Source organism: Cyprinodon tularosa, unplaced genomic scaffold (assembly GCF_016077235.1).
Source record: "Cyprinodon tularosa strain WSP-4 unplaced genomic scaffold, ASM1607723v1 ctg239, whole genome shotgun sequence".
NCBI lineage: Eukaryota > Metazoa > Chordata > Actinopteri > Cyprinodontiformes > Cyprinodontidae > Cyprinodon > Cyprinodon tularosa.
This window is the reverse complement of record NW_024038892.1, coordinates 1,351,361-1,368,366: the sequence shown is the minus strand read 5'-3', so window position 1 is coordinate 1,368,366 and position 17,006 is coordinate 1,351,361. Positions and strand designations below refer to the sequence as shown.

Here is a 17,006-nt window from a genome sequence, read left to right as displayed (position 1 = left end):
GGTTATATAAGCAAGCTGAACCAATGTAGTGCAACAACAGCGGACAAAGAGAGAATAGCAACAACAGCTAATGTTAATAATAAACAGTATAACTATGAAGGTTTTAATGCAGGTATGTAGGGAACAATATTGGGCAATAAATGATCATAGAACAAGTTGGGCTAGTTTGGTGTCTGTGCTGCTGCCCGCACTCGATCCATCTGGTCATACATGTAGTTGATGGTATTCCTGGTGACAATGTCCCTACTCTCCAGCGGTGCCTTCCTCAGCAACTCTGCCATGAAATTTCCAAAGGACGAGCAGTTATCCTGCTGCAGACTGCGTTGAAGCATCTGGTGACTTTCAGCCAGTTGCTCCAGGTCCAGGTTCATCGCTATCTGCTTGCATGAAATGCTTGAATATGTGCTTACAAACCAGTAAGGTACCCACAGGAAATATGCATAGTGTAGAGCGGATTTGACCAATCAGAGGCCTCCTATCTGCGGCACTGTCTGCAGTCACCTACAATTTTGGAGAGTTGCAGCAGAGTTCTACACTCATATTAAAAATGCACCTTCTATAATCAAATTCTATGAGATAAATTAGTTTTCTTTACAAATGTAATTACTATTTGTATATATTTGCATATGGAGTGTGTAACAAAAGTAATTTCCCTCTGGAATCAAAGTATTTCTCATTCTGATTTACTCCTTTCAAGCCCTCTCCTCATATATCTTCTCTGTCTTTCATATTTATGACATTCTAGTATAACATGTTTTATTCTTTAATATTTTTCAGAGCATTCACATTCGCCAGTAGTATGCTTTTGAATTTGAAAAGTATAATTTAGTCCTGTATACCCAAATCTTAATCTATTTATCACTTTCTCCTCCTTAAAGTTAAAACTTTACTTGTTTTAACTGTAACACTAATAAGACATTCATTTTTCTTCATTTTCACTTCTCTTTCACAGTAATGTTAATGGAATTATCCCCAAAACTTTTCTTAATACCAAGCCAGCAACCCATGTACCACTGAAGGTGCACCGCAGTTTGAGACTCGATGAGCTTGACCTCACATTAAAATATTTCCTTAAACCAATAGATTTACGCGACACTCAATTTTACAACATCCAGTCATCCAATTGGATTGAGCCCCAGAACTACGTCAGGTTCAGCCATGATGTGGTTTTGAATGAGGAAGAAGCGGGAGATGTTTTACTTCAACGAGTTTATTCACGTTTTATTGAAACATTAACGATCTGGAAAGGAGTTAATCTCAAACAAAAGATGAGAGCAAACTTTCCGACCGCGCGAGCAGCGACCTATGGCGTTCCAGCGGGAATTTAAACACGACTCGGTAAATTAGCCGTTTAGCTAACGACGCTAGCTAGAAACGGCTAATTCTAGGCTAAGAGGCTAACGGTTTGTTTTTCCTTTGGAAAGTGAAAATTGTGTTTATCTGGAGCGTTTCCCTTTAAAACCGCCATAGCAAACCTACCTCACTCGAATAAGTCGAGCTCGACTTTAATTCAGACTAATAGCAGCCATCGCGTATCTGTTCTTTAAATCATCGCTGTCATTTATGAACCTTTAACGTCATGCTGAATAAAATCTACGAATGGATAGAGACGAGCTTTGCCAATTTACGCAACGGAGAGCCGGCTGTGGAGCATACACCTCGACACCCGGCTCCGAGAGATGCTCTGATCAGAAGGAAAAGAACAATTGATTGGTACGACGTGTGAAAACTACATTTAGATATACATTTTTTCATGGAATCGTTAAACTTTCAGGAAGTTATTTTTTCTTTAATATCTTTTAAACTAACTTAAGTTTAATATTTTCATAACATTAAGTTGTTTTTTTTATATGCAGTTTGGAGGAGGACCAAAACACCAATGAAGAAAATTTACCTATTAAGAAAACACGAATGGGTAATTCAATATTTACTCATATACGTCGTTATTTGAGTGTTGTCGGTCTCATTCAGATACAATGCATTATTTTTTGTTTAAAAATGCTTTCGTAGGTGATTTCATTGATTCAGTCAGGAGTGCTGCTGAAGGGGTTAAAACCCATAGTAACAATGTAGCTACATGGATGAGGAGAAATGTAAGCCCAGCCTTGAGGAATATGCTGCCTACCTCCTCTGATTCCCCTCTGGAAGAACCACAGCCGTCAACATCAGCAGCAAGTAGACCGGTAAGTCGTATGAGCAATTATTCAAAAAAGTATCTTTTGTAATTCCTGTCAGACATAGGTAGAGGATGTAGAGGATTTCCTAGGATCTACATCATTAAAAGTTCTAGTGTTAAAGCAAATTAGTTTGTCACACTGTCCCTGTGGTTCTAATATGCTTTAACAAACAAAGGAGAGAGCAGAATTGAGCGAAATAGGGCAACCCCTCCACCCTATCTGCACACTTCCAGTCAGCTGGTTGAAAGATAGTGAAGACTGGCCATTGACTTTACTCATCACTTTTATTTTTTTTGTAGCTAATATACCTATTACATGGCTAATTTTAATTTTTTTGTGTGCTATCTAACCAGCAGTGTACAGCATCATGTGGGGGAACAATTTGCTCCATAGAGCCAGAAAAACCTTGTTCAATCCGGCTCTGTATTTGGTATCTCATTGAGACATACAACTTTGAAATTGTTTGGAGGGAGTTTTGAAGCTATTATACTTAAAAACTACTACTAAAATCTATACTTGTCAAAAACTGCATCAAAATAAAGTCAGTTCTGTAAAGTGCTTTTAATGTACGTTATCATGAAATTCTGAAGAAAACCTTAATAAAAAGGGTTTAAGGAAATTTGGAGGTGAAACCTATACAAAGCCATCAGTCATTCTAGAAGATAGATTATAAATAAATTGGATTGGATGAAAGCGAGAATTAAAGCATGTAATTATTGTCCTTTTTTATTTTACATATAATTTATTTTCATTATTTTTAGATTGTTCACAGGAACTCTTTGGGTGAAACATTTGCAGCTCCTTCAACTACACTTGAATGGAAAACACCCAGATCAGGTAAAACCCAAAATCTTTTGGGGATAATGTTAAAAGTGTTTATTTTTCTGCTTTAGTATTATACTTTACCCCATTCACAGTCTTGTTTCTTCATATTAAAGCTTTTTTTTTTTTTTTCTTGTTCCACAATTTTAGAGTGGCTTCGTAATGAGAGAATGATTATGGGATCTAAAGTCTGTAGGCGACAAGTTTGTATGACTCCTGCACATCGGGAGGTCCCAAAAACGAATGGCCATCCTAATAGTGTGCCATCCTCAATTAATACCAAGCTGCACCCCTCCCCAAGATTAGGCAGACCTTTAAACCTCCGGCCACTCAGTGCTTCAAGGTATTTCTTGCTTTCTGTTTTGTGTATTTAATCGACAAAGTTTGGTCATGATTTATAATTACCTAAACCGTCTGCAGTTTCTCGGGTGGAGTTGGCACAACAAGCAGCTCCTGCAGCAACATGTATGAGAAGACCTTTCCCATCAAAGCGGTCCAGAGCCCAACTCACAGCACCTCGTCAAGTCGCTTAAACAGAGTGGGGTACCACTGCACAGCTCAGGAGGTTAGACTGGAGAGCATACCGTTGCCTGAATGTCTCTTATTCTTGTTATCCTTTTGTTCTGATACCATTCTTATCCTTTTTGTTAGTCTGTTCGTGAGGAGGAGAAGGAGATCTACAGGCAGCTTATAACTATGGTGTCAGGTGGTCAGTCATCTTTCCTTCAGAATGGCAGCACACACACCTTTGTGAGGTCCCATAGAGATTTGTAAGTACACAAACAGATGGCAATATATTTGAGTTCTGTATTTAAAATTGAAGCAAACATATTCTGTGTTTAGGCTGCAATATAATTCCACGTTTGGTTGTCGCGCTGGTCTGTGCGCGAGACCTTAGAGGCACTGTTCCCTTTTATAGTTGACGCAGATGTAGGTATAGTACTCACAAAAACCACAGAAGGGCACATAACAAGTGGAAAGGCAAAAAAAAAAGAGCAAAGACATCCACAAGTAAAGCTTAACATTAAATTAAAGATATGACCGGTCGGCTACCTGCAACTCTTGGGAGGGGATTTTTATTGTGTATATGGCGGCGCTCTGCTGACACGTTAAACACCAGTGGACCCAGGATGAGAACCTCATCTTTAACCCACTGCACTGGTTTACTGCCAAGGGAGGTTCCGAGACAGAATTTGTTCCCTTTTGCATTTGAATCGCATCTTCTGCAGGGAGAGCAGAGCGTTTTGGGGTTTTCTTTCATCCTTTGTTTCTTTTAATTTTATTTTTAAATATACCCCTCTCTTTTGCTACATGTTCTTAATAGAAAAAAAGCACTTATATCTTGATCTGCCAGACTTATAGATAATTTTAAGTGTAATTTTTTTCATTGTTTATTTTATTTGGGACATGTTTCATATGATGAAACACACTAACTAAACTACATAGTACAAAATCTCATTGTTTCACTTTCCACAAAGTTTGATATTTTCATACCGGTTGAAAATGACCTTGTTATAAATTATAGTAATGTCTATACAAAAAAAGATTTTCAAAGAATTAAAATTCTTTCAGAAGTTAAGACTATTTCATCCAGACAGAACTGTGGTTAGCCAGCCTATTAAAACTATGTAAACCTTTAGGATCGGTTCTCTTTAAAGAATCACAACTGATAGAACTCTACACAAGGAATCAGAATTATTCAAATTCCAATAATACCTGACCATATCTCTGAATAAAGCGGAAATTATTTACTAATACTTAATATTACCAGGCAAGGCAAGTTTATTTGTACAGCACAATCTACTTCTTGAAGTTTGTTCCAGATAAGTGGAGCATAGGAAGTAAATGCTGCTTCTCCATGTATCGTTGTAGTTCTGGGTGGACACAGTAGACTTGAACTAGACGACCTTAGTGGTCTGGGAGATTGATATACAAATAAATAAACAAATAAACAAATCTGTTACGTATTGAGGCGCTGATCTATTCAGTGATTTATAGACTAACAGAAGGTTTTTAAAGTCTATTCTTTTAGCTACAGGGAGTTGTGGAATCAAGGTTATTATTATGCCTACTTTGTGTGATAAAATGTTTCAACAGAAGTATTGATAGAGAAATTCTGTACCATTCACTATGCTGTACTGTTTAGGGGGACAGAAAGCAGGTGCCTCCCCTCCCTACTCTAGATAAGGGTGAGGGGAAGGTCATTAGAAATAATGAGTTCACAAAGCCTCCTTCATGCTATGGTTAAAACTTATGCTCTTATCGTTCTCCTGTCCTGTTTCTGGTGTGAACGGAATACAGCTGTCTGAAATGATTATCTGAGCAAATTTATGTCCTTTGATGAACTAAAGTGTTTCTCTTGGGAAGATTCAATGTTCATGTGTGTGTATGCTGTGGATTCTTTTTAAATGTAGGGGTGTGTTTCTGAATGCTTCAGAATCGCACTCAGCTGTATTCAGCTGGTTTGTGCCATTCTCCTCTGCAGAGTAAAATAAAACGTTTTCTTCCTTGCATATCAACTCTCAGTGCTCATTTTTTACTCCACAGAGCCAATAGAAGGATTTCAGAACGGGGCTTATTTGCTCTACTTTCTTAGTTTTGTTGAGAACACGGGGCAGCAGCAGTGTTTTGAATCGGCTACAGCTGTCTGACAGAACTTTTTTAGGCAAACCTATGAAGACACTAAATATAAATGCATGAATGAGTTTTTTCTTTTATATCCTGGTTTGGACTGGTTTAGATTTGGACAGATAAGAGTGAAACAATAAAGCACACTTACTACGCCCTGGCTTCCTTACATGTTGCTCTTCATTGTTTACTTTCTTGATTTCTGTCTCACTGGTGAAATAATAAACTCTAGATTTAGACAAACTTTATTGTTTGATTTCCTTAAATACAGCTTTCTGACAGTGAATGAGCAGCAGCTTGGCAGTGAAAATGAACATTTCTATTTATAAATTGCTGCTTACCCAGCATGATGGTGTTTTGATGGCTGATTGTTAGCGGATTGACCCATGTTTGAAAAAGAGGCTATTGTGATGTAAAGTTTTGTTTCTTCTGCCTAGTTATTGTAACTGATCCTGTGGTTTTCTATTAGTTGAGCTAAGGGTAGCATGTCGTTGAATAGGAGGGGCCAGAGAACAGAGATAGGAGGGTTTGTTAACCTGTCAATGGTGGCAAGTAAGGCACGTGCATTGTTCGTTATTGATGATCTAAGAGGATAAAGATTCTCTTGCATCTTTTAGTTGTAAATTATATTTGTGAAGTTTCTCTATAGATTTCATGGTGAATTTTTAAGTCTGTTCTTTCGACACCTTAATTCGGCTTTCAAGCCCTCTTACAAAGGCTATGTATGTAGTTTCCACTGTAAAGCTTGATTACTGTAACGTTTAAATGTTTAGGTAACCCTTTTAATGCTGATGTGACATTAGGGACCAAACACTTATTTAACTCTTTAACGGGAGAAAAAAAAAGGTTTCAAGTGTTTTTATTGTATGGTAACAGAACCCATCTGACCATATAGTAATGTCTGATGTAGGTCATTAGCCTCGAGTTTTAAATCTGAAACTGACCGTTGGTGGTGCCATCCTGTCTTTGTCTCTTCAGCACCAGCTTCCTCACCAGCCACAGACGCCTACAAATGGCTTCTCCAGCTGGATCAGCGGCTGGAGGGACTTCAGAGGGACCCAGTAGCCCACCCAGCCTCAGAGGGATGTCAAGCCAGAACTCCAGCAACCTCCCCAGTCCTGTAGGGCCCTCCAGCAAGTCAGAGACCCAGATTTGGTCCCCAGACACAGACCTTGGCTCTGGTCAGACCACTGTAATCTTCTCAGCTCCTTCCCCATCAGCTCTACAAGATGGCACCTCTCAGGGGACAGAATCATCAGGTTAACTTGAAATAAAACATGGATTGATTCAATATTTGGGTTTATCCTTTTGTATTATATAACTTTTTTTTTTCTTCTTCTTCCCCTCAGCTCATGACGGTGACTCTGTAATTATTGTAAATGAGCAAAAATGCAAAAAGCAAAATATCTCAAGGTTGGTACTTATGTTTCTAAAAATCTTTTTTTTTTTTTTTAGACAAGCATTTTGCAGTGTCTTAAGTGTTTTGTTTTATTGTGATAACACTAGGTTGGTGTTTAATTTCACAAATACCAACCTTATTAAAAGCAAAACTTTTCTCTATTTTTTTACAGCGTGCCATTATTCCAAGCAGAGCTATGGATTAAGGAATTGTAAGTTACTTTAAAGGCATTTAACTGTATTAAACAAATAATTAAATTATTCTGGTTGGCAACAAATCTTATGGTGATTCCCTATGTATTTTATCTCTTTGCCTTTTTTTTTTCCTAGGACTAGCATGTATGATTCTCGGGCGAGAGAAAGACGGAGACAAATCGAAGAGCAGGAAGCCTTGGCCTCCCAGCTTCAGCGACAGGTTGGTCTCTTTACTCCACCTCCATATGTATCCTGTTCAAAGTCTCTCCTGTTGTTGTATTAATGTGCTTTGATTTCTGGTCTACAGCGCTTGTCTGAGGAGGGAAAACTAAGCCCAGATGTTGAGGTCCATGTTCGTGTTCCATTGGAGAAGGAAGTTCCTCTGACTCCTGTCATAGAGGAGTCCAAGTCTGTGGAGGAGAAACCAGAATTTCCAGACCTCACAGAGGTTTGTTCTCCGTATGTTTACTGTATAAGCAGTGTCTGGATATGGATGAATACTAACACAGACAAATTTGTTGGTACCCCTCGTTTAACAAACGAAAACCAATAGTAATAGTCATAATTAATAAAAAAAAATATGAAATGAACAAATGGAAATTAGACATTGCTTTTTAAAAATGCTTCAACAGAAAGAATAAAAAAAATATATATATAATAATGGACAAAAATGATGGTACTAACCCTAGAAAAGACTAAAAATGTTGCTAATGGAAATAAATCATCATCACAGATTCCAACAATCTTACAGTCCGTAATCCATGCGCCTATATATAGAGCTACAGGCAGTCACTGTGCTGTTTGGTCACATGGTGTTTACCACGCTCAACATGGAACAGGGAGCGAAGGAAAGAATTGTCTCGGTAGTTTAGAAAGAAAATTGTAGACAAGCATGTTCAAGTTAAATGTTATGAGACCATCTCCAAGCATCTTGTTTCTGTGTCTACAGCTGCACATAATCAGAAATGTAAGTTCCGTGAGACTGAGGTCAACCTCCCTGGATTAGCTGCAGAAGGAAAATTAGTGACAAATCAAAGAGAAGGATAATACGAATAATAACGAAAGACCCCAGAAAAACGTACAGATTAAAGGTGAACTTCAAGGAACATCTGTGTCAGATCACACCATCCGTAGTTTGAACCAAAGTGGACTTAATGGGAGAGAACCAAGGAGGACACCATTCTTGAATCATAAAAAAAGGCGGAATGGAATTTCCTGAATAACATGTTGACAAGCAACAAAGCTTGTGGGAGAATGTCCTATGCGACAAAAATGTAACTTTTTTTTCAAAGACACATCAGCTCTAATTTCATAGACGAAAAAAACTAAACACATCAGGGCTTCTTCAAGGTTTTAGTCAAACCTCAGTTATAAGGAGTGGGCCAAAATACCTGCTGAGACAGGCAAAAGTCTTGAAAGTTACAGGAATATTTTAATTGAAAATGCTTTATTTAAAGGTTTTGCAACAAAATATAAGGTTATTGGTACATTTTGTATCATTTTTGTCTAAAGTCTTATAAGTTTATTGAAGCAAGGTTGAAAAGCCTTGTCTGACTCATTTGTTCATTCTAATAGAATTTTTATTTGTTATTACTTTTGTCAGAATCAAGTTAATTCTGTGACCATTGTGGGTTTATATATATATATATATATATATATATATATATATATATATATATAAATAAACTTTTGACTTGGTTTACTAATTTTAAATCTGAAGTAATTAACCTGTATGCTTCTGCACTCCTGTTAAGGAAATGGAAGCTGAGGTGCACAGAGTTCTGATGAAAGGAGCAAATCCTCATGAAGTACTAAGTGAAGGTTTCGGTCTCAGCCTCACACGAAAAGACCTCCAGACCCTCAACAACCTCAACTGGCTCAATGATGAGGTGCGAACATGTAATCCTTAAACTAAAATCTGAACATATTTAGATTTATCCATTTTTTAAGCTTTAGTTGTAATCATTAGTACTTTATCTCACATTAATATGATGCTGTGTCAAATCTACTGTTATTCTTTAAGTAAAAATGCTTGTTTTATTTTGCAGGTTATCAACTTTTACATGAATCTGTTGGTTGAGCGCAGCAAACAGCCAAACCTCCCATCTGTCAATACATTCAACACGTTTTTCTACCCCAAGCTTCGCAGCAGCGGTTACTCTGCTGTCCGCCGGTGGACCAAAAAGATGGACATTTTTGCTAAAGACATCCTTTTGGTTCCTGTCCACCTAGGGATGCACTGGTGCCTCTCAGTAAGCCTAAATTAAGGCCATTTTAAAACTGGATCTTAGTATTTAGAAGATTTTTCTCTGTAATACTTTGTCTTCTTTTTCAGGTGGTGGATTTCCGTAAAAAGTGTGTTTTGTACTTTGATTCTATGGGAGGAAGCAACAATGAAGCTTGTAAAATGCTTTTGTACGTTTCTATCCTTTGGTTTGTTGGAAGCTTTCATATTTAAAGTTCAATCCCATCATCTAAGTGACCTATTATAAGAGAAATTCTTGTCTGTGTTCACAGTGACTACTTGCAACAGGAAAGTAGAGACAAAAAAGGCAGAGAACTTGATACCTCAGGCTGGACTCTCCACAGCAAGAAGCCCAGTGTAAGTTTAACCCATTAAAGCTCTAGAAGCATTTCCTTTTCTCTAATAAATTCTGTATTTAGAAATGCTAAGTGTTTCCTCTTGTAAACAACAGCAGTTCTAAAGCATGATGGCCTGCAGAGGGCAGAATAATTCTATAAACATTTTGTTTTATCTAACACACACATTTAATGGAATTCAGACATTTTTTTACATTATGGCTGAGAATATAAATTATGATCAATTATTAAAACAATTGACGTGTACAGACTAAAACAAGTAATTTTTTTTCTAAAGAGAATGTTTTACACTCAAAGTAGAAAACAAAGCTTTGATTATCTGTAAATATGCTCTGTCCTGAACTAATAAATAATCTCCAGAGTAAACAATTATAACTGTTTCATGTCTCCATAAATATTCTCTACTAGGGCTACAACTAAGGATCGTTTTGCTAATCGATTAATCTGTCGATTATTTATTTAATTTTTTTATTAATATATAATTGGATAGGAGAAGGTTCCTTAAAGAATCTTTTTACAGAATATAAACCAGGTCAAAAATAAAAGTATTTCACTGGATAGAGCATATTGATATTGCAATTTTGGTATAATTACTGCTCTGTCTGCTAAAGGCATGTTTTAGAGTCTCTGTACTCCAATTATGAATAATCGATTACTAAATTAGTCGACAAATTCAATTAACCATATTAACTCTTTCAGCTCTGTTTTCTACCTTTTACGGTTTGGAATTTCAAGGCTATGTAGTAAAAATGACCAAAAAATGTTTAGTGTCATAAAAACTAAAGATACTAATACTGGTATTGAGGCATGTTTGATTACAAAACAGCAGAAATTACAGTTCTGCGTCAAGCACACTAATGCAGTCCATCCATTATTCTGTGCTGCATTAGTTTAGACCGGCTGTGGAATTGGGTTTTAATATCCTTAAACTTCAACCACACTGGGTACGATTGAAATAATACTTTCCGTGGTGGGGTTGTTTTGAAAATCATTTTCCTCTGTGACTGGATAGGTTTCCAATCTGAGTTTTTTTACGTTGTTTTTATTTGATCATTTATTCTGCAATATGCTTTTCTGTTTTGCTGCAGGAGATCCCTCAGCAGATGAATGGCAGCGACTGTGGAATGTTCACTTGCAAATATGCAGATTACATTACCAAAGACAAACCCATCACATTCACACAGGTGATCAGACATTGTTAAATAAAAATCTGTATCAGTCACAGTGCTCTAAATGTGGATAACTCCTTTGTTAAACAGAAACACATGCCGTACTTCAGAAGAAGGATGGTTTGGGAGATTGTGAACCACAAATTGTTGTGATATCACAGCGGCTGTCCAAAGACTTTAAAGTCGGTTCATGATGAAGGGTGAGCTCCATTCCTCAGGAGGTTCAACCAAGACTTGCACACCAGCTCCTCTGACCAGAAACCAGCTGTTTCATCAAAGCCCCCCTGAGCTAACGTTGGCTGACAGGATGTTGCTGGAGCTTAAATCACTGCCTCCCACTCCTTTTCTTTATTTCTTTGACTTGATGCTGCAGGGGAGCATCGGAATAGCAGCTAAAACACTTTGCAATTGGCTCTATTACCCAGCCACAACTGTTTTTGCATCATATGTAGTGATGTGTTCTGTAATGAATCATACTCTGAGATTGTCAGTCTGTGACATCACAGTGTTGCATAATCTGAATTTACCATTAAAATACATTCTCCCATAGTTTGTTAAAATGACAAAAGGGCTGCCAACTTTCATCTATGAACAGTTACTCAGAATATTTTTTTCTGTTTAGTCACCTGACAGCTACAGGTCTGTGCAGTATGGATAGTGCTTACCATGGATGATGGAATAAAAGGTCAAGGAGATGCTGCCTCAGAGTATGATTTATCATTTAAATAAAACAATGTCTTACTTTTAGCAATCCAGGTGTAACCGAGCATTTAAAGCCTAATTCAGCAGGGTAAAAAAAAATGTCATTTCCTTATTCTTGATAAAATTGTAAATTAAAATCTATTTTATGTATTTGAGTCTTTTTGTTAGGCAGCAACTTTTTGGTCATTCGGTGTATTTTGAATTTTTGTACATACTTGAACTATATACAGCCCAAGATGTAACAATAAACATTTTTTTATGTATTTCTTGTTCTGTCTTTTTTTTAGGGTTTTTCTGAAATTATCCAAATAGCACTGTCACATATGGACTGTTCGTCTTTGATTATCGCAGCTTACTGAAAACCCAGAATTTAGTTAGCAGAGTAAATGCACTCCATGTGGTCAGGACTCATCTAGCATGAATTAAATAACTGCAGTGCTGTTGCTTTACTAATAATTGAACTTTTTTTTTTTTTTTTATCATTTTACCTTTGCATTTAACTCATCCCCTTTGGGAGCAGTGGCTGCCATTGTGTGGTGCATTGTGGGATCTTGCTCAGAGAGCCAGAGTGACAGTTTGTGGGAGTGGGGTTCAAGCTCACAGCCTCAGGATTCCAAGCTCTAAACACTAGGCCAATACCATAAGCACTTCCAATAGAGGGAGATCCAGCTTTAAAATGTTGAGCTAATGGGCCAACCCCAGCCTATGAAACTCAGTCTGCTGTAAACCTAGAGATTTAAGGACCCTGTCTGTCTCAGCTCTAAATTCAGACTCCATTGCCTTGATTTTTAAATCAAATGCACGTGTTACTTCAATCTAAAAAGGCCACTGTGCAGCAGTACAGTCATTTTTCTTCCCAGGGTGAGACATCTGGTATTTTTTGGTTGCAATTCTTGCATTAAACCAAACATACAGTATGTCGCAGTGTGTTTGTCTCTCACTTTACAATCCTCTCAATACAGATTATAGCGGTGCATCTTTTCCTTCCACTCGACTTCGATGTCTTGATTGCACAGCCTTCCTCATGATTTGGACCAAAACCTAGATTTCTGGGCTTTTCCCACATCATTGAAATTAGCAATATTAAATGTCTATCACACCGTGTAATACACATGAGCTTCATTTTTCAAATGTTACCACCTTTTTAATGGTGTTCTAATTCTGTGAGATGCACTTGTAAATAATTCAAAAGCAAACTACAATGAAAAAAATGTTTATTTAAAATGTCAAACCAAGCAACAAGTGGGGATGTAGTCCCCTTTATCTGAGGACAACAGAAAGCTGCATCATCAATCGTTACTGAGGAGAAATCGGTGCATGAAAAACAGGAATTCATGGTCATAAAAAAATGGCTACACATTGACCTCACATGTGAAACAATGAATGACCTTCAGCTACAAGATAGAAATCCCAAATTAGCAGCAGCATGTATTTAGACTCAAACCAACAAATGCAGTGCATGAAAGAGAATCCAGAGTTAAAACCCAGCGAATGACAAAAGCATTTCCCTATTTGTTTCCACTAGTTTTATCGATTAGCCAGTCTGTTGTTTTTCTTGTTTGAAAAAAAAAAATCTTTCAAATTACATTAAAGTGAAATACAAAAAAAAAAAAACAATTGATTGATGGATTCACAAAAAGAACAAATTTCATATCTTTACGCATACAATGTTACACCTACCATTTTATATTGCTGCCTACACATTTCCTGCAGCTCTGTTTAAAACCCGAATTTCATCAAACATTGTTGCCTTACAGTGTTGCAATAATGACTGGACTAAATATGGCAGGGATTCTCACTGCATGAAAATTTCAACTAAAAATTGAAAGCAGACTGCTTTTTTTTACACCATCCAGCTCAAAGCTTTAAAAAAGTTATCAATGGGAGTTTTGGGGAATCCAAATGGCTGAATTTTTGTTTTCCTGGAAGTCAGATAAAGCAATATAGCTTTGCTTCTTCCAGGTGACTGGCAGCAAGATCATTACTCCATACTTGATAGAAAAACCCTAGTCAATCAGGCCTTTTATAATACCAAAACATATGGAGTTTTAAAGGGAAAGCATCTTTATAAAGAAAGATAAAAGCAATTGATGTATAGCCATTGTGAGTTTAACTACTATCATAATCTGAGGTGTATTTCGGGTGTTTTTAGTATAGCATTTATTTGGAAAATAATGGATTGCATAGATCAGACCTTTGGGCATAGTTTCAGAAGATTGGACGGATGAGGACAGTACCAGCTGTGAGCCGCCTGTAGGGAATAACTAACCCTGAACCTTACACACAGAACTGAGTCATTGAGTCATTGCTTTAGCAGAATGAGGTAAACTGAGGTTTTGACCTTATTTAAACCACTGATCCCAACTGCATTGGTTTTAATTCTGTAACAATCTGAACCTAACACAATAGCTGATCAGATTTATAAAGTGTCGGCATGTGTGACACAGACGCAATGAAAAGTGTCTCTGAAAATATTAAAGCCTTTTTACACCAGCAGTGAATCTGGAACAAGAATGAAAACATTTAAATCATCACTATCTGAAGAAAACAAAATGTACAAGGAAAACAAAACTCTCATCTACTTCTCAACACACAAAAAACCCTATCAAAAATAAAATCAAAGCCTCTTTGAAAAATAGGAACAACTTTAAAATGTATAAAAAGGAAAACATTTAAATAACAACAGTGACACGCAACAAAGATTAAAAGCAGGCAAACTTACAGCAATAACCAGTACAGTTTAAAGCTTCTCCATACAGGCCAAAAAATATCATCTTGGTAGTGTTTATTCTGTTTTTGTTTTTTCTTTTCACTTTATCAGGGCATAGACTCATGCTTCATATAACAGCCTCTCATTCCTTTTTCGTAAAATCCCTTTTAATGGAATTTTGGGGAAAAAACAACCTCACCTTTTATTGAATTAATTAAAAAGTCTAGACCAGTTGGACTGATATGATCAAAGCATTCCTTCATAGTAATAAAAAAAAAAAAAATCCAAAGCAAGTATGAATGCATTTATGTCTATTATTTACATGCAGCTGTGTGTGTGTGTCTTGATCCCTGTTGACCAGCTTTGAATTGTACTGTGTGAACCAGGTCAGAGTGCCTATTCAATTTAATCTGATAACACAGTGGCATGCAAAAGCTAAGTCTTTAAAATGTTAATCACCGCTTGCAGACATAGAACCAAAATCCAAAAGGCATAAAACTAAAGATGTGTAAGGGATTGCTTTTGAGTCAATGGGTCGATGCAATCAGCTGGTTTTCCTTAGATGATCTGTTTGAATTGTAAAGTGCCTTGAGATGACATGTGCAGTGAATTGGTGTTATATAAACTGAATCGAATAGAATTATACAAGTGTGCTTAAACCCCCTTTAATGGCACCAAAAACCTCAAAATGAATTCTGTTTGTTGGCAGCAGTTTATCTATTGACAAAATTTCCCTCCTGTATTTATTTTCAACCAAGTTTAATATAGAACTTATGTAATATTTAGAAAAAAACAGCTATGATGACCTAAAAATATTTGTTTATTCTTTCTAAAGACTGTAATTGTGGTTTTGCTGAAAAGTAAAGTGCATAGAGTTTGTTCAATTTTACATGACAAATAATGTCTTGTAAAAAAAAATCCAGATTAATCAATCTGCTTGTTTGAACTATTACTTACTCCAGTTTCTCTTTTACATGAGAACATTGAAGCTTTAAAAATTATTATTACATAAGTAATGAAGCAGCTCTGGACCACTTTAACCATTTATTTTTACTTAGCACGATAAAACCAAGTTATAATTAAACAATAAATAATTTTATGGAATGAACTACTAGGAATCTTACTTCAGTTTAGGTCTGGAATATTTTTTGAAGTTGTAATCAACCTCCTTATAATTACTTTGTAACACCCCAACACAACATATTACCTATGCACCAATCAAGCTGCACACATAATCAAATTGCCTTGTTCAGATCTCCATATTCTAGCGAGGATAGCGAGAATTATATTCAGTTGAAAAAAACTGAACAACTAATTAAAAACAAATACTTTTCAGCACCACAAGCCTCATATATAAAACTGTAACGTGTGGAGAAAACACAGCATTCTAAAAATAATAAAGTCTGACTTTTTTGTTTTAATGATGAATAAAAGCAGTCCAGGGATGTTTTGTGCACTGTAACGAATCATAGCAAGGCTGTACTGTAAGGGGACGCTAAGCAACCTCAATATATGTTCGACCAAGCTTATGAAAACACAAACTGATGTGTCCACACAGCCAGCATTCAGGGACTCAGGTGATGTAAAAAAAAAAAAAAAAATGCCCACACCACTACATGAGTTTTTCTGGAAGTTACATAATAGCCCTCTGTTGATTCCCTAAACATGTTTTATGTAGGATAACTGGGTTAATGGCTGTACCTTTTTAGGTCCTATATGTGTTGTGCAAACTGAGTTTCAGCTGATGCCCCCCAAAAAAGCTCACACACTAATCTGCACACAGTTTTTTGTTGGAAATAATTAAATAACAGAATTAAACATGCCGTCTTTAAGTTTACGACTTTTGCGAATCCAGCAAATAATTCAAAGAAATCTTTTGCATGCCTCTGTATCTGGAATGCTTTGAAACTGCAATCATGGAAAGAGCTATTAGGTCACCCTTGCTGTTGTTTTTGGGTGTTCAATGTATTCTTCAGGTACTTTTAGAAGAAGGAATTTAAGAAAACAAGTTTGGTCTAACCTTTTCATTACTGTATGTCCTTTTTTATGGGAAGTTAAAAGTGATGAATATGTCATCAATCAGCTTTATCTGAAAGTTTTCCCTACCTTCTAATCTTCTTATTGTGTGATTGTCTGGAGCTTTGTCGAGACTATAAATTATAGGAGTCAAACCAGCTTAAATAAGGCTTCACGACTGATAAACCTGCCACTTATCCAAGAGAATAAAAGAGCTGTCAGTTTGAAGTACTTCAATCAAATACTTTTGACAAATCAGAACTTTAAAAAAAAAAAAAAGAAAGAAAAAGAAAGAAAAAAATGTATAAGAAGGCAGTTCAACGGCTGAAAATATCAGACAAAAAGGGAAATAATCTCAGCGTATTTTACACAAAAGTCAAACAAACAAAAAAAATGTTCCTGATTTTCTTCTAAGCTTGCCGACGTAACATAAGAAACCCCCATTTGTGATGTAAAACCTTAAAATTGTGTAGTGTTCGAGTTCTTATCAAAATAGACGCCCCATGTTCCATTCTTCCTGCTTTCGCGCTGTTCTCTACTTTGCTTTCAAATATGAGTTCATGGAAAACATCTTTTGTTTTTGTGTCC

General features: G+C 36.5%; 1 protein-coding gene across 1 annotated transcript; it reads left to right on the top strand.

Moving 5' to 3' along the window:
* The first annotated feature begins 1,129 nt into the window (after positions 1-1,129).
* Positions 1,130-11,955, top strand: si:dkey-21c19.3 (sentrin-specific protease 1). Its single transcript, XM_038287406.1, has 18 exons — positions 1,130-1,713; positions 1,857-1,915; positions 2,011-2,183; positions 2,939-3,014; positions 3,150-3,342; positions 3,420-3,564; positions 3,651-3,769; positions 6,606-6,886; positions 6,977-7,040; positions 7,199-7,237; positions 7,356-7,440; positions 7,528-7,668; positions 8,975-9,109; positions 9,269-9,472; positions 9,556-9,635; positions 9,738-9,822; positions 10,910-11,005; positions 11,081-11,955. The coding sequence occupies exons 1-18, from the start codon at positions 1,580-1,582 to the stop codon at positions 11,141-11,143; spliced, it is 2,172 nt and encodes a 723-aa protein (XP_038143334.1). The 5' UTR covers positions 1,130-1,579; the 3' UTR covers positions 11,144-11,955.
* Positions 11,956-17,006: the final 5,051 nt, after the last annotated feature.